The following is a 22,706-nucleotide window of genomic DNA, read 5'->3' as shown; positions in this document are numbered from 1 at the left end:
TTTTAAACGACATGGACGGTACTCAAAGATTTACTTTCAAGAAGCTTTGAATCACCTTTGAACGACATTACTGTCCTACAAAGCTATACACTTTCAACAAATTGCCTTTTAAGCTACATTGTTAAAGCCAGCGGCTGCCTTGTGCATGCATGTAGACAGAAAATTGATTTTTTGTGGCCATTTAAAGTTAGAAAGCTTGGTTTTCTTATGAGTCAATTTATTACTTTTTCGCTGCACTTTCATTGATGGCAATTAGTTTCTTGCTTAGCTATATCAAAGCATATGTCTACTTCAATAAATTGAATTTAGTTAATGAATGTTACTGTGTTGAGAAACTTGCGGGATATTGCATAAAACACTTTATGGATATGCAGATAACATGCATCGGAGTAATTAGTAAATTACCTTTCAAGGAAAGAGTGGCATAAATTGGGGTTGGCTAGTTGAGGAAAATGAGGTACCATAATTTTGCTATAATAGCTGGCTAGCTAGTGACTTTGATAATTTGGGTATGTTTGTTTAGTTCTGTTACTGACAAAGTAAAAACGATTTTATTCCATGAAATTCAAACGTGATCACAACATGCTTGCGATGTGAAGGTAAAGTAAGAACACAACGTTTTGTTGTGTTTATTTATTATTATAACCACATGTTTGGTTCCTAGAATGAAATAGAATAAGTATAAAATAGTTATGTTGTTAAATAAAATAAGACAAAAATAGTTATTATATAGATTGATTTATGAAATGAAATTGATATTATGATATATTTTAATGTTTAGTTGATAAAAATAATTTTGAAATAATAAAAGAATATGTAATAAAAAGATAACAATACTCTTTATTATAATTTATGATTTTTAATATGAAATATTAATTTTTTGATAATTTATTAAAAATATTAATATTTTTAATTAAAAATTTAATCTGATTACTTATTTTTATTTTATTTTTCTCTATTTTAACTGTTAAAATATTAAAATTTTATGATTTATTTAAAGTATTAATTTTTTTAGAAAGAAATTAAAATAATAATAGTTTATTATTCAAACTTTAATTTATTTTTTTGATTTGAAATATTAATTTTTGATAAATTTTTAAAATATTTAAAATTTATTTTTATATTTTTAAATTATAATTAAAAATATTAATAATTTTTTAAAATATTAATCCTTTAAAATAGTAATTTCATAAAATGGTTACAGGTAGTATTATCAAAAAATTTGTTAGCCCATTTCGGTCTGTGCAAAATAACTAATACCAAGAAAGATTGGTATTAGTTATTCCGTGTTTTTAAAGAATGATCATTCTTTAAAATAGTCATTCTTTAATAAAAAATAAACCAAATAGGAGTTTATGAATAAAGGGACAATATGACCATTCCTCTTATAACCAAATGTGGCATAAGAACTATAATTAAGTTCAATTGAGAAGAGGAAATCTTTTTCAAACAATGTCAATGTTGAATCATAGGTAAAGATTTTGCATTTTACAATTGCACAAAGGCATTTGCAAAGCTTTAAGTTAAGTTGGAACCCCATACTTCTTATAGTAATGGATATAAGTAAAAATTGAGGGCTAGAGGACCTAGACACACATACTACTATTTCACCATTGAAGTCTCAAAATATAGGCTTTAAGCCAAAACAAGGACCCAAGAGCGACAAAATCCAACGCCGGACTGAACAAGTAAACAACACAAACAGCTCACAGGGGCTAAAAGCAACCAACTAGCTACCCACGACTACTTCCCATGTTTATACACCTTTACCATGCCAAAGGACAAAAATTACTTATATAACTCGGCCAAATAACACCACACAAGACAAAAAGAAAAGGGTTTTAGCAATTCACATACCAAATCAAACTTACAAGCCCGCGGTGAGAATTCGAGGAAATTTAACCTTTTCCAAAACCTGAGCCTCGATATGGAATATTGCTATATGGGCCAGATATATGATCACAATGAATTAAAAAATAAAAGAATTCGTTAGTTACTGCTAAACATTAAAATATAGCAAGAAAATCAGAGCTTGAAGAATAAGGCTGCCATAATCTACTCAAAGAAACAACAAACAGAACTAAGGCTTACATAAAGCCGCAGAACAGAAGCCATATTCCCCATATCCATCCACTCAGTACAAATCTCTTGACATGCCTCCAAAGGTATGACGTGAACCAGAGAAACGTAGTCAGTCATCAAAACAAATTCTATCCACAAAAAAATTAAAAAGTAAATAAAACCCTTGTTGACAGAGGAATATGTAGCACGTGCGCTAAAATCCATGCAGAAAAGGGCTAGAGATGGAAATAAATAGACAAGAAAACCCTTGAAACATCGACAGATTTACAACGTTTGACATCATATTATAGCTGTTCAGGACTTACATCTTTTAACGTCTTTTCCTCAACTTTAAGAAAAGGAAGAAAAGACAGATCTACAAACGATAACAAATTGAGGGACAGACAAACATGAAATGGACAAGAACGAAAAATTACATCATGGCGTGCACAAAGATTATATGAACTTATTACACAAACACAAACCGAAACCTTTGCCCCCCCATTTTTTTCAAAAGAAAAACTAAGTAATAAAAAAAAAAAAAGGGAGACTACTGTTACGTTGTCTAAATTTTTTCTTCTTTTGCAGAAAGATGCTGTTGTTTTTTTTGGTTGGTAGCCAGGCAGATTCTTTCTAGAGTTTTTATTCTTTCTCTGCAAACGACTATGCCTCATGCAGTAGTGCTCAACGACGACGTTCTGGGGTCCAGTGTGGTAAAGCTGGACTGAAATGTTTTGAAACCACCCTTGAGTCGAGAAGTTCCATGATTGGAGTGAAGCTGACACATCTTGGAACTTTGTATTGATTTATGGAGGCACCCCTTGAAATTGCGTAGTCCATTAGCTCTTCGAATGTGCCGTCTTTCACTACTCTTATCTCGAGTGGGCCGATTGAGTTGTCTGCAACTCGGCTTTGACGGTACACAGAGTTCAATGATTCCTCCATTTGTAAGCAGCATTGGTTCAAAACCGCATCCGTCGGAGCATTAGCTGGGTCTTTGATGAGTAATTCCCAGTAAATGACGTAATGACCTGGTATTTCTTTGGTGTCCGCGTAGCTTGTGTACTCAACAACGCTAGTATTGAATTCCTTAAGCAATACGGAAGCATTTTCCATGGCCTTTTGCAGCTCAGCTTCATCAGTCTTGTCTGACTCGATGCTCAACAAAACGTTCTTTCTCCTAATGAAACGAAATTGTGGAGCTGCGTTGTGGAAACCGGTGACTTGAAGGATATCACCGACTCTGTAACGACACAACCCCGCGTAAGTAGTGATGATGAGCTCGTATTCTTTGCCAACTTCTAGATCAGCGAGATCAACAAGGCGTGGAGGCGAGTCACGAGACAGAACCGAAGTGGATGATTCATGAGGCCAGAACTCGAAGTAAGCCATGTTTGGCATTATAGTGTACGTGACTTCGGATGGCTTGCACATTGGCTTGAGGTTAAGACCAAAATAACACTCTGACGAAGCGTACATGGTGCAAGCCATTGGCAAGCCACCGCTGTAATATTCCAGTGTGGGAATATATTGAGCCATGGCTCCCGTGACGATCACGTCAAGGTACTTCGTGTTGGGCCAAATTCTAGTGATAATACCTTCCCAGTTCTCCTCCAAGCACTCCTTGGTGATGAACTCAGCAAGTTCCTGGTTAGGCTTCAAGATTTTGCTCATACATTCTCGAATTGAGGCATCTGTTACTTTAGGGTTCAAGGTTCCCGTTGTGATGTCATGAGCAAGTTGTTTCCAGTTGATTTGAAGGAAATGAATGGCCCTGAGTAGGCCAGAGGCGAACACGGCACCAACACGAAGAACCTCTTCCCTCATGATCAACCCACAGAGCATCTGGCTATACATGCTCTGGAAAGAGTCGGCGCAAAGAATGGCTTCGTTGGGGCTGGTGTAAACGTTGAAAGGGTCATATGGCCTGGTCTTAAAGTGTTCGCTTTTGTAGTAGCTTGTGAGAACAGGGCGTGCCAAAAGCCCTCCAGGAGTCTTTGTTTCAGCTTTCACAAACAAGAAATAAAGACCCTTCCCTTTGTCCAATCCCGGAACGTACCTGTCACCACCAAAGACAAAAATATGAAACTTTATTTTCAACGAAGAATATCTTTTGCCAGAGAAAAATAAAAAGTGGAACAAAATATACTCACAGGTTCATCACCGGCATGAGAAGACTGTACAAGAGTTGACGGCGATCCAATTCTTCATGAATTGTTGGCATCAATTTCCTTTCTCCAGCTGAAGTCCCAGAACTGCTAATGAAGCCCCAGAAAAGAAAATGAAATTCATACCCAATTTTTATTTTTTTTAAAAAAATCCATATATTTTATATTCAAATAATAACATGAGAAAAAAGGAAAAGAAAAGAAAGCCACTAAATATTGGGAAAAGACCTCGTGAGAAACTCTGAAATTGGGTGAGCAGATAAGATAGGAGATTTGTCACCGTTGGCGATGCGTTGGATCTCAGGCTGGAGATCCTCATAAGTGACAACGGGGATTTTAGACTTGAACGTTTTCCGGTCCGTAGCTCCATTGAGCTTGTACCGTTTGAGATACTCAGTCTCTGCATTTCGACTTAGGATCTCACCCAAGACCGTCTCTTGCACAGAATCAACATTTTTGGTTATCTCTTCAATGAATTGAAGAGCTTTGGCATCCTTCTCACAAGCGGGAGGGCCAAGCGGAGATGGGAGAGTTGAATCAACAGCCATGGTATGATCGAAAGGTAAAGCGAAAAAAAAAATGTGGTGATCAGCAAGTTTTTGTAATAAAGCAGATCGATGGCTATGGTGTGAGAAATGTTGACGGAGAAATGGCTTCTTATATAGGGAGCCGGGGGTGAACCTTTTTGGGCACCAGGTCAGCAACTTGTCCAGCCTAAGGCCTAAAGAATAGTACGTTTTGGAGGGAAGTTGACGGAATTTTGTGCTGCTGAAATTTTTGAGTGTCCCCAAGGTGTAGCTTGGAAGGGAGACACGTGAGGCCCATGACACGTAATACTGGTAATAAAAACCCCGACATGCGGGTCCTACGTGTTTTGCCATGTCAGCACGGGAGGCTTTGTCTAGGCCTTGGCGTCAGCCGGACCACGCGGCTCTTTTCTGGTTCAGCTGTTGGTCGCTGATGGCGACCCTTGCCTGCTCTTCCAAGGAAAGAAGACGGCCGAAGCTTAAGGGGCAATTTGATGTTGCTTAGGAGGGAGAAGTTAACAACCACTAGGACCTTGATTAATCAGACCCTTAATTAGGATTAAGTTATTAATTATAAATAAATCAAATTGGAATATAAATAAATATATATATATATATATATATTTTTTCAAACAAAATATTTTGCCAACAGAATAAAAACTATTAAGGTCGTAGCAGCAATCACGTGGAAGTGACTGAAAGGATTTTCTTTCCTTAACTTTATAAATAAAAGATTTGGTTAGAATTTGTGTTTTGTACTTGTTCTCGGTGTCGAGGTTCATAAGTAACAATTTTTAAATGAAGACGGTAGGTGGGGTTTTTGCATTTGATTTTACAATCATGCATGGCAGTTGCATTACAAATGCCATTGTCTTCTCTATCATCTTTTGGGGGAATGATTATGTTCTTTTTTATCCTTCCCTATACAAATTGATTCGAGATTAAATCATAGGATTGATTAAAAAATTTTAATTGTAAATGAAACATTGACATTAAAGGAATCCTAAGAAAACACAAAGATCAATTGATGTTTAAGTATTGTATTATTGAATACCTAGAATGCTAGATATAGATTTGGAGCTAGGCTCCTCAATTTTAGATTACTTAATAGTTTTGCATGCCAACCAACAATATATATTATGGAGACTTATATACAACTTGTAAGGTATTGTTTATTTTTATTTAAAAAATTTCATGATTTTGTTCAAAAATATTTCACAAGTATTATTATTATTTTTTTAAATTCAGAAGTATTAATTTTAAATCTTTATATTAATATCATAACAAATTAGAACGAATTTTCAATATGAGATTTGAGAAGTGTGATAAGCTTAGAACCCATAATTTTTAAGGAGTTCTTTTCAAAATTATCCCTCATACATAAGGTATTTTTGAAAATTACTTTTTCTATAATTTTAATTATTTTTAATTAAGAGAAATTAATTTTGGACAAAATTATCCTTAATGAAATCAACCCATTTGTTTAGATCTATAACTCAAATCGATTCATATATTTTGAGCTTTCCTTACTAGATCATTTATCTTTGGAATATTTCTTACTAGAAAGAAAAACTTTTAAGTATTTTAAATATTTTGGAGTGATTTTTGATACACGAAGAAAATTTTTTGAGCAGTTTTAAGTATTTTTGAGCGATTTTTGATACATGAAGAAAAACTTTTAAGCATTCTTCAACAAGTAGGCATATTCGATGATTATGTTGTTAAATGGAATATGATGTATTGTTTGAAGTTGTTGATTTTGTTAAATAGAATTTAGTAATTTCGGTAGTTTTTAAGTATTGCGTAACCAGTTTTTAAGCATTGTGTTATTAATTTTTAAATATTGTGATTGATTTTTAAGTATTGTATAATTGGTTGATATGACATTACGGGACTGGTTAGTAAAGTATTACGTGACTAATTTTTAGACATTGTGTAACTTAGGCATTGTCAAAAATTAATAACACAATGCCTAAAAATTAGTCACATAATGTCTAAAAATCAGTCATGTAATGTCGAAAAATTAGTCTCGTAATACTTAAAAAACAGTGACACAATACTTAAAATCAGTAATGCAATACCTAATAACTAATTGAATTGTCTGTTCGCAGTCAGATTTAAGTTGTCAAAATTATACAGTGTTCTAATTTACAGTTATGTTTAATTAATTTCAATTTCTTAACTTTGAGATTCTATCAATAAACCAATAAACCCAAGAACCTAAAACATATATCTTCATGTTATTTCTACTTTTTGAAATGACGAGAAAGAATTAGATGGCGAGATGGCTAGTATTTAGTAAGAGAGATAAATCAAAATTTAATTTTGAAATTTTTGTCTAAATGGCGAGATAAAGAAAATCAAAACAATTTTAATTTATATGAAATTGTTTAAAAGGTATTGTTGTCAAGTCATGTAAAAAATTGACTAAAAATAATTGAAATTATAATAAAGCATATTTTTAAATTGAACTTATGAAGAAGGTTATTTCTCACACTTTCTCCATTTTTAATATCAAAACTTGATTTTTTTTAAGAGCAGAATAAAGTTCATTTCACAAAAGATTTACAAAAGACTACCACATAAAGTTCATTTAACAAAAGATCAGAACTTGATTGCGATAATCGTTGTGAAAATATATATTCAACTTGCGAGATATTATCCGTTTTGATTTGGGAAGTATAATTTTGTCTAAAAAAATATTTTTTCAAATGAAAATTTCACATTTCTATATATAACAGATTTGCACGTCTTCTAGATTAGAGATGTTACAAATAATATTAATCAAATCATATTAAGTTTAAATTAATAGGGCATTTTCTTTTTGATTTAGTGGTTTGTTTACAAGGCTAATAAAATTGTGTCCATAACTTTGTGATCATTATCAATTTCTAATTTTACTCACTCTCCCTGAAGTCATCATGTTTATGAAATTATTTAAATTTGTTAAAGAAAGGAGTTAAGTTATTACATTTTGCATGACACATTCCGCCTTTTACATCATCAGGGAACAAATCCCAAAGCTTTTTCTTACTAAATTAAATGAGCATTTAATTCATCGGCTGCCAACTGCATGTTGTGCCATTTTGAAGGGAATAATAAAGCTAATTTATCAAAAAGTACTTTTGATTAACTTAGTAAAATTAAAGCAAACTCTCTTTACAAGTTTCCATGTTCTAACATTTTGCAATACATATGCACGAATCAACTTCCACTTGTTTTTTTTTTTTTTTTTCCATCCAATCAAATTGAACTTTCATGTCTTGACTGTCTTCTTGCACGAATTATACCAAAAGAGATCAAGCCTTTTGTTTAGATATCGCTGTTGGCTTTAATTACTTTTCAAAACTGGGAGAAACTAATAGCTTTGAAAACAAAGTCGTATTTTAGATGTTCAATTATATCTGGATTGGAGGCCAATTATGGCCTCTACAAAGTCTTTCCTTGTTAGTTCTTAAAAACAAAATCAATTAAGATCTAACATACCATCAAATTATTTTGTTCTTTAATTTTTTTTCTTCATAAATCTAATGTTATAATGAAAAAATACCGTAATACATAGCAAGCGTTACAAAGGAAGAAGAGTTTTTTTTTTTTTTTTAATTTTTTGAGATTTTTTCAAGTGGTAAGCAAAGGTTATCCAAACTGATCAATTAGTCACCAGCTCACGCTAACAATATTGTGGTAAGCAAGTCCATTCCATATATCGTCAGCCATGACATTCACAGCATTTATTACCCATGTTTTCGATTTTTTTTTTTTCACAACAAATTAAGTAGTGAATGTATAGTAACAATATAGCTATATAATCACAGGGGAAAAAATGAAGAAAAACTACTCATTTCTAATAGGTTGTATTGCCCTTTGGTGTACAGCTTGTCGACAGCAGTAGCAACCCTACCCTACAATTAGAAAGAGAAGAAAACACTGTTTCTTCACATGCTATGAAAAATAAAGAATCGAGATAAAATTTAGCTTAATAGGCATTACAGTGATTTCATCAATGTAATCTATAAAATTACAATCGGGTAATGACAATATGCCCCCCTAATGCAATCTATAGTTTAATTATTATACCATTTAGTAAAAATTTATTGGTGGGAAAAATTCAACTGTGAAAGGCATTTCCTTTTTTCCTTATTCATATCATGGAAACGTACTAAGCTGATTAGAGAAGTAAGCCATAAAAGTCTAACGGAGATTATTTAAACTAATAAAAAGAATAATAAAGTCCGGCTAAGTTTTCTTAAACAGACTATTCTCTTGATGTTTAATCCCATCATGACTAGGGGATTTTAATTTACATATATAGGAACATATATTTCATGGATATTGACTACCCAACTACTACCCAAAGCAAAGATGTTGACCTGTAAAAAGTTCCACCTTCTCGAGCTCAAACCTTTTTATGAATTATATGATTGTGACCCATCCTCTATCCCCAGGGCAATTGTAAGTCTAAGCTTTGGGGGAAATTGGAGTTTTCGTTTACAAAAAGGAGGTTTCGAGTGAAAAAAAATCAAAGTTTTTGCTTTACAAGAATTGTATGAAATTTTCCGTCGAAATTTTCCACTTTGGCCAAACTCTTGTTTCGAAATCTTACTACATAAAACTAACTTATACCCCTACTCTTTGGTTTTTCACGCAACTGACTTTTACTTCTTTGATTGCCTCCAAGGAAACATGGTCAAGCCGGATGGCTTAAGTAACTAGATGATCTCATTGCACGGGAAGTAGGCAGCAGGAATTGAAATTTCTTATGCATTTAACCAGCCATTTAAATGTTACCTCTAGTAGGTATCCATTTTTCTCCCTCCTGTAATTTTCTTTGTTTGAAAATTATGCTCTTTATGCGTAGCTGAACCCAGCTCTGACAAAGGAGAAAGCTGCCAGAGCAGAAAACTTAGCTTGGTCCGGTATATCTCTTACGACCGAATCAACACACGTTGCAGCCCTGTTGCATATAACAACTTAAAACAAGGCAGAGCTGTTGCCCTGTTTCCAGTTCTTGCACTATCTCAGAATCCGGTCTGCACCCCTCCTGTAAAGGACGTCCTAAATGGAGCTTTGGGGCCAAATTTGAGGTTCAACTAATGATCAATAGATAATCTTTCATATAGCTAGTTCAAATCCCGGAGAAACGTACTAGAATTTTGAGTTTAATCACTATTGAATTAAAAGATAACAAAACAAGAAGTCATCTGCTAATGACAGCAAAATGTCCACGTGCCAAATGATCAATTGCAATCATAGGTGCCCCTATTGTCCAAAAAACTAAAAAAAACAAAAAAACAAGTAAAAAAGAGAAACTGTTGAACATCAATTCTTGCATCATCCAAAATCAATTATGGAGTGTGGACCCAATTTAGGCATATAAAGTTGAAACAGGCACCACTCCCTTGGCCCTTCCATGTTTCTTCCTTGCCTCTTCTCAAAGTCGCACATTTAAGTTTTGTTCAGTCGACTACTACTACTCGTGCGTTTTGGTTGTGATGAAGTTGCAAAGTTGAAGATGATCTTCTTCGCAAACAATTCAATCAATTAATACGCACGCGTGCGATGTAAGTTGATTTATCGATCAGTCAAATTATACGATAAAAAAAAATCTAAACTTTAATCATTAATGTGAAACGATGTTACTAAGTGAGACTTTGAAAAATTAAATAAAAAATTTAATTTCAACAAAAAACAATAATTTAGTTGATGATTTAATCGATCACTGTTCATTAAATTACGTGAAAGAAAATAAGGAGATTAAGGCTAGAGATGATTTGTGGGATGGTATACCAAACATAACCCAACAAAGTCAGAAACAAGCATTATTTCAATCTTTTAGAAAAGAATTACCAAAAAGAAAAAGAATGGATTGATATCAAAGAGAATACGTATATGGCTTGCAACAAAAATGGGATAAATACCAGATTATTGGTTGGTTGGAAGAATGGAACAACAAAATTATAAGGCTGGCATGATTAAAGGAAAGAGCAAACAACAGCAGAAAAATTAAAACTGTAATGTTGAGATAGAAATAAACACGGTTATATGGGCCAAAATCAGCTGGAGGGGGAAGGCAGAAAGAAACATCTTCTCAAAAAGCACGAACATGAAAATGACGACTCAAGGTCATGAGCTCAAAACAACTGAACATGGAAGGGGTACAGCTAGCTTATTGTGGCCCCTCTTGGAAACTCATTATCCTGTCAAATAGCTAAAAGGGGTACGGTGGAACATTTTCCACCACCTTGTTTTTCATCTTTATTGCTTCATAACTTGAAACATTGTAGCCTCTGGTTGATGAAAAAGATTCCGCTCATTGGGAGCAATTTTCTTTTTTCCATTCATGCACCTTGGCTAAAATTTGAGCATATCACGAAGTGAAGGCTTCCAACTTTAAGCTGTTTGGTTGTCCTCGTTAACGTATATGTTTTACAATCTTTTGGAAAGTTGAAGGCCTTTCTTTCTCTTCTTTTTCCATTTCTCTCGACATGAACTTTGGCACTTGTCTTGGGATCGATCTGTTGCATGCGACGCACTGTCTCTACTGCCCAAAAATAAGATTTTCAGCCAAACAGTCCTTGTCTGCTCTTATTGATGTGTGATAATTTCTACTATCTGCACATATGTCTAAGACTGATACGTTTATGACTCACATTCTCCGTATGCATTTTTCCTTATCGTTTCTGTTATGATCTTTTCAAGATAACCGGGAGTCTGATGGGTTTCCTTTCCTCTCTTGGGTCCCGCTCAGCCAAAGGGAGTATGATGCGGTGGCCAAAAAGCTGCATCAGTTTGAAGCATAAAATATAGTGAAAAACGAAGGCCATATACTACTCTGATATTTATAGCGTGCTGTTTGTATAATAAGAAATACTGGGAAATGATGCAATATCAATATTCAATAACAATTCAATGGTTCTCTAAATTAGGTTAAAAATTTATGGCATGTTTTTGTTCCCATATATAATTCTTGGTTCAGAGCAAATAAATAGTTTACGAGTCCACGACTCCATGTGAGGTTGTTCTTTTCTTTAAGTAGGTGGCCTGCCAAAAGTTAATCACGCTAGTCAGTTTCTTAAAGAGATTAGGAAACTAAAATTTAAGTAAAAAAAAAAAAAAAAACTGAGACTAAAGTGCATTTCTAATTTCATGACCACAAAAATTAAACAAAGGAATGAGAGAGCAATAAGTTATTAATCAGAAAGCAGATTGATTTGGGTAATTAGTGGAATGTCAACAGGAACAAACTAATAAAGGATTTTGCTAAAAATTTGTTCAAATATTAATTATAAGAATATTTTTTGTATTAAATACAGTAGTTAGTAATTAATGTGATGAATTTCAACATATTAAAAAAATATTACTTAATACAGTAATTTTAAAGAGTGCCTTGAAACACTTATCAACATAATCTATCAATCAAACGTTACTTATGCCACTTTAACTTAAAGTAGTAATGGGAAGATCTACGGTTTTCTTTTCCGTTTCTTATAAGGTTGATTTGTTTCAGACTTCCCAATCAACTATGAGAGTTAGTGGGCCTTAAAATTTCAAAGATTTATTTTTTTTTTTCAATGCATTTGTTATCGTTATAGAATTTTCTTTTAATTTTATACATTGTTTTACTAAGCTTGTTGGTTATTTATGCAACAAGAGTTTTATTGTGAGGTACAATTCATTCTTTTTTTCACTATAATAAATTTGATTTTTTGTTACATTATTTGAGGTACTGTTAAAAGTTTTTTTAACTGCATTCTTTTCACCTTTTAATAGTTTGGGCTGCATCATAAAAATTTTTGACAATATTTTTTTAAAAGACGTTTTCATTAGCACTAAGTTGCCATGCCATTCAAAGTCTTTAGCAGTCTTTAACTGTTTGCTAATGACTACACTTTATTAATTGTTGTTAAAGGTCAAAATTACAAGTTTTAATAGCAACATATTTTTAAGTTTTTCGATGCATAAATATATGTGTTACATCAAACCATATATAGAAACATATTCCAGAAATTTTCTCGGAGTGAAAGGCCTATTATTAATTACAAGACTGAATGGCAAAAGGGAGAACAGAAAAAAAAAAAAAAAAAATGAAGGCAAAGGGGAAGGGAGTTCTAGAAAGCACAGAAAAACGTGGGAGTTTGGACTAGCAACATGGAGGTTCAGTGCATTTTGCAAATTGCAATTGCAAACATTATTAGTTTGAAATAATTGGTTGAAGGAAAATGACTTCTTGTGGGGAGAAGGATGAATCAACGCATTTATGCGCCTGTTTCGTATTGAGAGCGACAATTCAGAGTCAAATCCATTCATCTGCTTCTATTTGGCCAATACAGTACAAAATGATCTTTCATTTTTGCTTCTTTCAGTATTCTAATTTTTCTTTTTCTTGCAAATGCAGTCACCGGCCAAGGCCTAGCCCTTGCTCTGTCATATCAAAAAGAGTTAAGAGTAAGAAATGTCGAAGCTAATACATTGTACAGAGGAAATTAGGACCAGATTCGGCGGTTTCCATTGAACCAAAGAGACTGAGGAACAAACTAAATTTGAAGTTGTAAACTTTTATCGTCCACTAATTACCTGTGAAAGCGAATTGATTATGTGATCTTGTACGTCATATTATCCAATTCTTTCGATAGTAATTATAATGACATATGCGAATGAAAAATTCTTATGTCCTTTTACTGATTCCTTCTCATCTTTAAGACTAGCAAAGTAAGGCATTTTCATACATGAATTGGAATTATTTGTCAAAGTGATGGTGCTATTATCTTCCTTTTTATTATAAAAAAAACAGCAAAAGAGAAACGTTATCGACACATCTTTGTATTCATACGGATTCCCTATTGATGAGGATTTGTCCATATGTATTGTGATTATGATCATGCATGCGTGTATGCTTTCTCTTTCTTTCTCCTCAATGTGGTCCAGTAACCCTGCATGATCATGACTTGCCAGGACAGTGCAAAAAGGAAAGAAAGAGAGTACTAGAGACAACACCGATTTTCAAAAAAAATGACCCATGTAGCTATCTAGGCTCGTGAAACATCACTTTTTTTTTAAATGTAAAGGAATTTAATGTTACTTCTGTTAGGTTTCCATGAGTTCATTTGATTCCTTCTCAACAATGTTAGTCATATGCACAGTTATTAGACTTATTTGTGGTAGTTAACCAACCGGCTCACAATTTTCTTCCAAATATTCATTCTTCTTATAATTCAATGGCTAAATGTTGAATTGAATTATTACATAGACCGCCCCACAAATTAATTATAAAATATAATCAAGAATTGTCAAATTATAAAATGTAATCAAGAATTGTCAAGTGAATATATATGTAAATTCGTTATTTAATAATAATTGGTGGAATCGTATACATCAATATTTTTTCATAATTTTTAATTACGGGTCACTTTTTAATTTGTAGCAATGATGTATGAATTAATTAATATTTAGAATTATTTTTTTTTAAAAAAAAAGCTAGCATAATCGTGCTATGCATATGGGGCAAACGAAGCAGGTCAGTCAACCCATCAAATGTAAGAATTAACATGTTAAATACATCAGTTATTGACATTTTTGTCAACATTTTTCAGGTTCTGTTGGAGGGTGGAGACTAAATATTCTAACCAAGATCTTGGGTTGATTTTATCGACCTATTTAAAGATTCAAATCTATTCCCTATATAGTGTGTGTATATATACATATATATATATATATATATATATATATATATATATATATAAATGAATAGGAATATATAATATAACTTAATATATATATCCTTTTCAGGCGTAGGGTTAATTTGCGCTAGATTATATATGTCCTGGAGTGAACAAACATGGAACCAGAACCATGTCATAATACTTCCACAAAATCAATTTGACAAAAAAAAGCTGTTTCAACTCTTGAGTACTGAGGCTTTTCTGTCTTGTATATAGTCTGTAATAAAAAGAGGTTGTCTTGCATATAGTCTGGTCGTTGGGCCTGATCTATCTAACAGCTTGTGGCAGCCAATATACACATTCATGCCTTTCTTTTTTTTTTTTCTTCTTTCTCCTCCTTCTTTCAGCTGGTTTACTGGTAGAAGTTACTCCCACATAATTAAGTGGTTATGGTAATGGATAAGAATTTGGATTCACAGTCACGGGTCGCAGCATATATATAGTTGATTTTCTTCATCGGTTGTGTATTTATTTGATGAAGTTATGAATCAAAATCTTTATTTTTTTTCAACGACGTTGATGTTAAAATTAACATGAATCAAAGAGAGTGGATCGAGTATCTTTCCTTTGTAGTCCTTGAGCTTTATCATCAACAAATGACTAATTCTTCTTATATTGAGATAATGATCTCTTAATGTAGTTTATTTTCAATGATTACATACTGGTTCTCAAGTCTTCGGCATTATAAAATGTAAGGTTTTTCTTGGTCAGTGTGTCCTACCAAACTATCACTATCTTTTGCAAACATTTACTAGGATTTCAACAGTTTTGACCACGAAAATGGTGAGAAAAACATCTGCTCCTTTGCTTCCACAACTTTCCGTAGAGGGATTTAAATCGCCAAAAATTCAGCAGAAACATTACAAACATTGGGACAAATTTGAAGTCAAACCATCTATGAGGGAAGGTTGTCGGCTTAGGTTCATAGACTAATAAAAGATGAAAAGAGGGTAGTTCCTGGTCAAGGATATGTGAATCCATGCTGCAAATTTCACATGGCTGTAGGTGGAGATAAACATAGGGTTGCTAACTTGCTATATATTGTTTATCTTTAACCCATCTCAATTATCTTTTTTCTGGTCTAGGCTTACAGATAATTGCCCTCTAACATCACATGCCTGTCATGGAAGATGCTTGTAGGGCTGATTGGTTTTCTTTGGCCAATCTGCAAATCTATTTTACATATGCTTAATGCTTGGCAATGCAGATTGGTGCACTGCTTTGTATATAACAATTCAGTGTGGTGCCTTCCATTTTTATACTGGTTAAGTTGGGAGATTGAAGAATATTGAAATTCGAAACTTATGACATTTGGGGAAAGAAAATGAATAATTACATTTCAATTATTGTCTCAACCATCTACCAATTTTATTAGCAAAAAGATTCAAGAGGGGAACATTGTATTTATTCCTGCCTTGCATACTTTGGGAACATTTCTTGTAAAGTTTTTTTTCCCCCTATCATGGTAATACTAGTAATAAGTAATAAGGAGACTCCGGAATAGGGGGCATCCTACGCAACGAACATGGGGACACTCGTGCATATTTTTCTAAGTCAATTGGACATGCTGATTCCAACATGGCCGAGCTTCTTACGCTCGAGGTGGCTGTTTTGATATATGCCGCCACTAGATGGAGATTAACACATCCTATCTTTTTAGAATGTGACTCTTACAATGTGGTTCAATGGACACTTTGCCCAGCATAGGCACCTTGGAGAATGAGACCGACCATAATTCAACTATTCAACCTCCTTGCCAAAGTTCAGTGTTGGAGCATCAAACATATCTCCAGGTCTGCAAACGGAGCAGCCGATAATTAAGCTAGACAGGGGGTCAACAGATCACAAGGCTTGCTATGGATTAAGCCTGAGGTAATTGGTACTCATCTTGAAACTGTTGCTACTGAATCTGTCCATTTCGAAATATAATTTATGAATTTTGTTAGTTATTGAATGTTTTTGTTGCTGTTGAATTTTTTATTTTTCTACAATGTTGAAATTTATAAGGATCGGAATGATGCAAGTCCTTTTTTCCTTTTGCATATCTGAATTGTTGTAAAAGTGCAGCACCTTTCCTTGATTTTTGGTGATAGTTGTGCTGCTGTGGGATATTTCTTGCTCTGTTTCTTGAACATGTACAGGGAGTTGTAGGAACTTTTGGGATATTGGACTAGGGAGGTTATGCTGCCCTTCCTTTTGCACGGGCAATTATTTTGTTTTGTCTTCTTTTGCAAATGAACAAGTTACTAATGAAATGAAATGAAATTTTTATTGCCTTTCAAAAAAAAAACCTAGCAATAAGGAAAATAAAATTTTGAAGTCAGCTTTATGGAGGAGAGAAATTTTAAATCAGCCTCTTAACACTCTGTTGAAGTACAATTGTACAGTGCAATTCCACTTGTCCAGTTTTTGTCTTTGAGTCTGCTTTTATTGCAAGGATTAGAGGAGCCGAGAGACCATTTGTCTTTAACCACTTTGATGTGGCCAAGTTAGGACTTAAGAGCCCACTCCCTTATTGACTGACGTTAATCAGATCTTGTACTTTGGATTTGGAGGAAAGCCCAAAAGCATGCTCAAAGTACAATGTTAGATTGGTACTTGAACTGCTTGAGCTGATCTTTTAGCCCAGACCAAAAGGAAAACTGGTTCCCATGCAAAGCAGGCAAGTGGCAACCCTACTAAGCTTTTCACTTCTTTATCATTATAGGAGCTTTTCACTTCTCCTTGATGCTTAAAACTTGTGTAAAGGGTGAAAAGTGAAAAAACGCTTTCATTATCTCTCGTTTTTACTTTTAATCATTGTTTAAAGTCAACACAGCAACAGAATTTCTACAAGAGTGGTACTATTGGGATACAGTAGAAAGGATCATAATTCATTTGAAATCAAAACTGCTTTGAATCACGAAAGTTTTTTAAATTTGTTTATTCATGATTGATGAAGATGATCTCATAATGAAAAGTAATCGGTTTGGCAGCTATAATTTGTAGAATTGTAGGAAGCAGTTTGCACAACATAATTTGCAATGATTATTAGACAAAAGATGAGCATATGAAACATATTACAGAAAGATAACAAAGCCTTTTGATTTCAAGGGGTGGAAAAAGAAACAAAATTCTCATAGTGAGATAGATCGGTTAGATAACACTTCTACAACCGAAGATTTAAGTCAAGCTTTTGCAAATCAGGTTCTTGCTTTGGCAATTTATCAAGGCGAAAGCTTCCTGGCCAGATCAAATCCATTGATTCTTCAAGCATAAAGGGTGCCCAAGCCATCCCAAGCCCAGGACTGGAATGATCACCAAATCTGGCTGCCATTGCAGACCCTTCTCTGATAGGCTTGTGTACGAGAGAATGAGGCTGGACCCCTATTGATCGAAGCGCAAGAGAATTGAAGGGAAACCCCATTGTTGTCATCATCATTTTGTGAGACTGGAACCTTTTAGCAGCACCTCTTTCCCTCTTGTGTGCATTCTGGTGGCCACCCAAGGCCTGAGAACTATAAAACTTTCTCATGCAAAAGTTGCATGAGAAAACCTTGTTGCTGGCAGGCTTTGATTGAGGATCACACTCTCCTGCTGTTGCAGACTCATTTCCGTTGAGGCCTAAACTTAACCAATCCCTCAAGTTATCATCTCCAGCTCCTCTTTCGTTGTTGTCACCTCCGGTTTTCGATTCAGCATCTTGATTGTTGACTGATGTCTCATTTATTTCTTCATCCCTCTGAGGAGTCATAGCACGAAGATTCTCAATTCAGATATAGGTTTGTAGGAAGTTTCAAATGCAGAGGACCTTGAAGAAATTGTAGAACTGTGGTTCAATAGGAGGAATAGATAAAGGAGGAATTTAATGGAAAGTTAGTGAGGTATCAGATGGGGAGGGAAGTGGCAGTAGATATCACTAATTTAGATCCATTTTATCAGGGAAGTTCCCATCTGATGATGCTTTGAACATTTCATGGGGGCAATGCTTATGTCAACTGTTAGTGTTGGCCATGTCAAGCTTAGGATTCCATGCTAATCTTTTTCACCTTTTTTAACATCTACTATAGCATCAACTACATGATTCTCCTTGTTGGATGAATTAATAACAGGAACTTAACCTTTTCCTCTCATTTTCTCTGGATAAAGGAAGCTTAACTAACAACAATGCTATTAATTAATCAAATCATTGCTAGTAATTAAGGTCTCTGTCTCCACGAGTCTTTGTCTGAACATATTTGCATATGTATGTAGTCGGATTGTGTAGCATAAAGACAGCACCAGTTCAACCCACAACTAAGCCTGTTTGAATTAGTGGACTCTTTGAAAATACTTTCATAAAGTGATTTTGAAAAGAAAACACTTTGATTAACACAGTAAATTAGAATCCTATCTCAAACACAACGGACAAGCTTCAAGTTTTGCAAAGACCAGATTAACTATAACTGAAAATTAGGGTAAAAATTTAAGCTACTTGACCATGTTATGCATACATGCATCAAACTTGAAATCAATTGGTAAAAGTGGCTTGTCCTGCTTCAATTCAAAGTCTAAATAAGTAAACAAGTAATTGACTCTCATCTGTCTAACAAGGTCCCAAACATCATCTCCTCTATATCCTATTCACCCTATGCCATAATTTTCAATCTCTTTTTGCAGGACTTGGCAAGTTATGGACCCACTCCTTGCATCTACAATGCAGATGGAATGTTTTATTGGTTTTGGGCAAAGGGTAGGTCTGCTTAGTTATATCAGGTTGAATTTTTGTTAAGATGGTTGCAGACACTAGGAGAAAGGATCCTGTTTCCATATGAAAGTTCTATAAACAACACGTTTTTTTGGGTATTTATTGAATCAGAAACTGATCATTTTGGCGGTAGAAAGGGGTGGTCATAACATTCAATGATACTTGGGGCCATAACCCCTTATCTCCTGTACTTCCATCCTCTATGGTCCTGCCTTTGTCGGGTTTGAACGGGCAGGGATCGATATGGCAACATGGAAATAGAAACTAATTGCGAATTACTAAAAGAAACTTGAATTTTTTTTTTAAAAAAAGTTGACTGTCAAATATCAATATAAAAATATGTTTCATGAAGCAGACTTGTCATCCATTTCATGTAAAAATAAATGATCTGATGCTTGAATCAGGTTAGTGATGTTAAAGTTTGCTTAAAATATAGAAGCAGTGAAGGCAGTAGGTAATCCTTGATGATTATGACAACATAGAATTATTAAGGGGGTTTGGAGGGCCCAACTGCCCAAGGGAACTGACAATAATGGTGATAAAAAAGCAGGGCAGTGGAGGTGGGGGTGTCTAATTTTTCCATTGGTATCTTTCTAATAAACAAGAGGATCTATGTGGGTGTCTTGATGTAGTGGGCAGTGTGTATGTGCATTGGGAACCACTTGTGCTTATTCTCAGAATCTTTCTGTTCCAAAGAAACATCAAATTAAAACAGGCTCAGTTTCCCCACATTGAGGGTGTAATGAAAGCAGCTTTGATGCTGAAGCTTCCTTGAGATAAAATAATTGTGGTGTTGGAATGCTGAGTCAGATTTTTGAGCATTAGACTTGTCTTATCAATTAGTTTCGTGTGTGCAGTCCAAATTAGTTGAAATAAACAACAAATAATTCTTTAGAATAGTGGCAATTCTCTTTACTTCAGATATGCTAAACAGATAAGCCCATTCTCCAAACAGAGATACTAAATCACTGATACCCCAGCTTTAGTTTGCTTTGCCAGTGCCATACCTCATATCTGACCAACTCTTTAACCAGACTTTTCTTCCAAGTCCTATTCCTACTTCCAACTGCTAAAATAGTCAATAAAAAAAGTATTGAAACCCCAGAAATTTGGGCATAATACTTTCATTTTTTGTACCAAAAACACAATACCAAGGAATGTTATGGAAGTGGAACTGATGAAGGTTGAAATTTACTGAAGACTGGTATATATGTGGAAGTAGTTCTCTAACCATGGGAACAAAAGGAAGCACGTGGTACGAATCAGAACTGGCTGATGAATGTATCAGTCTGTGTCTTATCTTGGCATCAAAGCTTTTAAAGCATTTTGATGATAAGGATAGAAGCAAAGCAATAATTAAGGATGCCATGGAAGTGGTGATTCCCCCAAAGAAATAAAGAAAGCAAAAAGGCCAACAAAAAAAGAAGCCAAATGCCTCCCAACTAGGCGCATTGCATATGGCAACAGAGACAGTGCCTCTCAACTTGGCATTTAAAATGCTAGTATGGGTGATGCAGAGATATCCTATCAATAATAAAAAGTTGTTAAATTTGCATTTTGGGTCTTGAAGAAATGAAGATAATCATTAGATATCACATTGTTAAACACTTATATTTGAGAATGACATGTCAAGATATTGCTTGTCTTATTTTGATGTTAACATATTAAATTCTTTGTAACCTGTTAATGATATGCACTAATTGTTTTAATTAGTAATTCTATCTTTTCTTCCAAGTAATGTTTTACTATTGAAAAAGTTTTGGATTATCAGTAAGGGAAAAGGGATTCATAGTTGTATGAGATATGTGAGACTATTAATATTATACTAAGATTATTAATCAAATCAAGTACTTATACGAAGTCTATTCCAAGTACCTATTTAAAAAGTTTGGAACAAAACTGATAAAATTGATTTGAACTCAAAAAATTTGTTTGAATTTGAATTCGATCTAATTTGATTCTACAAAAAAAGTTAGTGATTCCAATTTAAAATAATTTGAATTTGAAATGATTCGAAACGTAAATGACTTAAATCCAAAATTATTTGAATCCAAATTGACTTGAACTTTAACTATTTGAAAGATTGACTTGACATCACTTGAATAATTAATAAAAATAATAGATATAACAATGCTATTAGTCTACTAATATTGAATAATTTTAAATTATTTTTTAAAATCTCTTTTAATTATTACATTTTTATATACCTTTAAAAATAATTTTTTCTTAAAGATGAGTTAAAGAGAGTCAATTTTTTTTCCTGCTCTTATTGTTTTATTTTTTGAAAGGCAAATATGAAATTTCATTTCCATATTCAATTTCTATAATTATACAACATAAATAGTTTTTTATTCTTTTTTCTTTTCTTTCACTCTTAAGAAATAATAAACTGGATAATTAGAATAAATAATAATTGCTTTTTAAACAAAAAGTAATTCATAAATTAGAAAATTAATTGACAATAATTTAATAAAATTAAACGTGACAAATTACTTTTAAATATTTTACTTTATTTTATTTTAAGAAGACATTAGTTAGTTATTAAAAATAATAACTTAAAATGCAATTCTAAGAGAACTAGATTAATTTTTTTTTTCATATCACTTAAATTTTTTTTATTATGTATCATTTAAATTCCGTATAACAAATTTTAATTCTTAGAAGTATCTAGAGAGAATTAAATATTATTGATGTTTAAAATATAAAATAAATTTTTCTTTTCACTTTTCAATAAAATTTTAATATTTGAGAAATCAATTAGCACGACTTCTAGCTTTTGGAGTTATGGTGAATGCTAATTATAATTAGTGCAATAAAAATAAAAATTAAATATCAATTAACAAAATAATCATTAATAATTCTTTTGAGAGAAGATTATTAGTTTCTTTTATATACTTATTTTAAATTAATAAATGACACTTAATTCATTTTTTTTCTTGTTATACGATTTAATGATTTTTTTGAATTTTTTTATAATATTAAAAACCAAAATTGGAGGTACACTATAAGTTAATGGAAATGTTATTTTAAATAAAATTTAATTATGGTTGATTAAATCTGGCTTAATCTAAATAATTTGTCCAAAATCCAACTCGACTTAACGATTTGAATTCAAAATTACTTGAATATGATAATCCAAAACAATTCTACCCGAATTGATTTGATCCAAACACGAACCATGAAGCACATGAATCTCACAACGGGAGAAGACCCAAAGAGTTTTTTGTGCAATATAAAACTTAGATGGCGTATTCCAAATAATCTTCTAAGGAAGCTTATTTTGGGCAAAGATGGCGTGGGAATATGAAGAGCAAATGCTCATCATTCATCAATCCTAGTTCAAGAAAATGACAACATTATTCTTTGCATCCAGTGGGCGGCTGGATCTGGTTCCCGGAATGAGATTTTAATCAGATACTCTAAAACCTCCATGACAACAATCTAGCAAAATGAGATGAGACATATTACATCATCAAGAACAAAGACTGCAACCTTCAAACTCTTG

The 22,706-nt window shown here is 33.3% G+C and overlaps 2 protein-coding genes across 3 annotated transcripts; both read right to left on the bottom strand.

Moving 5' to 3' along the window:
• Window positions 1-2,343: 2,343 nt before the first annotated feature.
• On the bottom strand, window positions 2,344-4,853 carry LOC18611224 (putative indole-3-acetic acid-amido synthetase GH3.1). Of its 2 annotated transcripts, none has more exons than XM_018114413.2 (3): window positions 4,458-4,853; window positions 4,215-4,316; window positions 2,344-4,120 (listed from the first exon to the last, which is right to left on the bottom strand). In XM_018114413.2, exons 1-3 carry the CDS (start codon window positions 4,775-4,777, stop codon window positions 2,746-2,748), a joined length of 1,797 nt encoding a protein of 598 aa, XP_017969902.2. In that variant the 5' UTR covers window positions 4,778-4,853; the 3' UTR covers window positions 2,344-2,745. The 2 variants fall into 2 exon arrangements, with proteins under 2 accessions (XP_017969902.2, XP_017969901.2); XM_018114412.2 differs by having other exon boundaries at window positions 4,215-4,319; window positions 4,458-4,847.
• Window positions 4,854-17,502: 12,649 nt separating this feature from the next.
• LOC18611223 (zinc finger protein 7-like) lies at window positions 17,503-18,445 on the bottom strand. The gene has a single exon (XM_007047363.3). The coding sequence runs from the start codon at window positions 18,206-18,208 to the stop codon at window positions 17,624-17,626; it is 585 nt and encodes a 194-aa protein (XP_007047425.1). The 5' UTR covers window positions 18,209-18,445; the 3' UTR covers window positions 17,503-17,623.
• Window positions 18,446-22,706: the final 4,261 nt, after the last annotated feature.

Source organism: Theobroma cacao, chromosome 1 (assembly GCF_053813885.1).
Source record: "Theobroma cacao isolate CCN51 chromosome 1, ASM5381388v1, whole genome shotgun sequence".
Lineage (NCBI taxonomy): Eukaryota > Viridiplantae > Streptophyta > Magnoliopsida > Malvales > Malvaceae > Theobroma > Theobroma cacao.
This window is presented reverse-complemented; position numbering and strand designations above follow the sequence as displayed.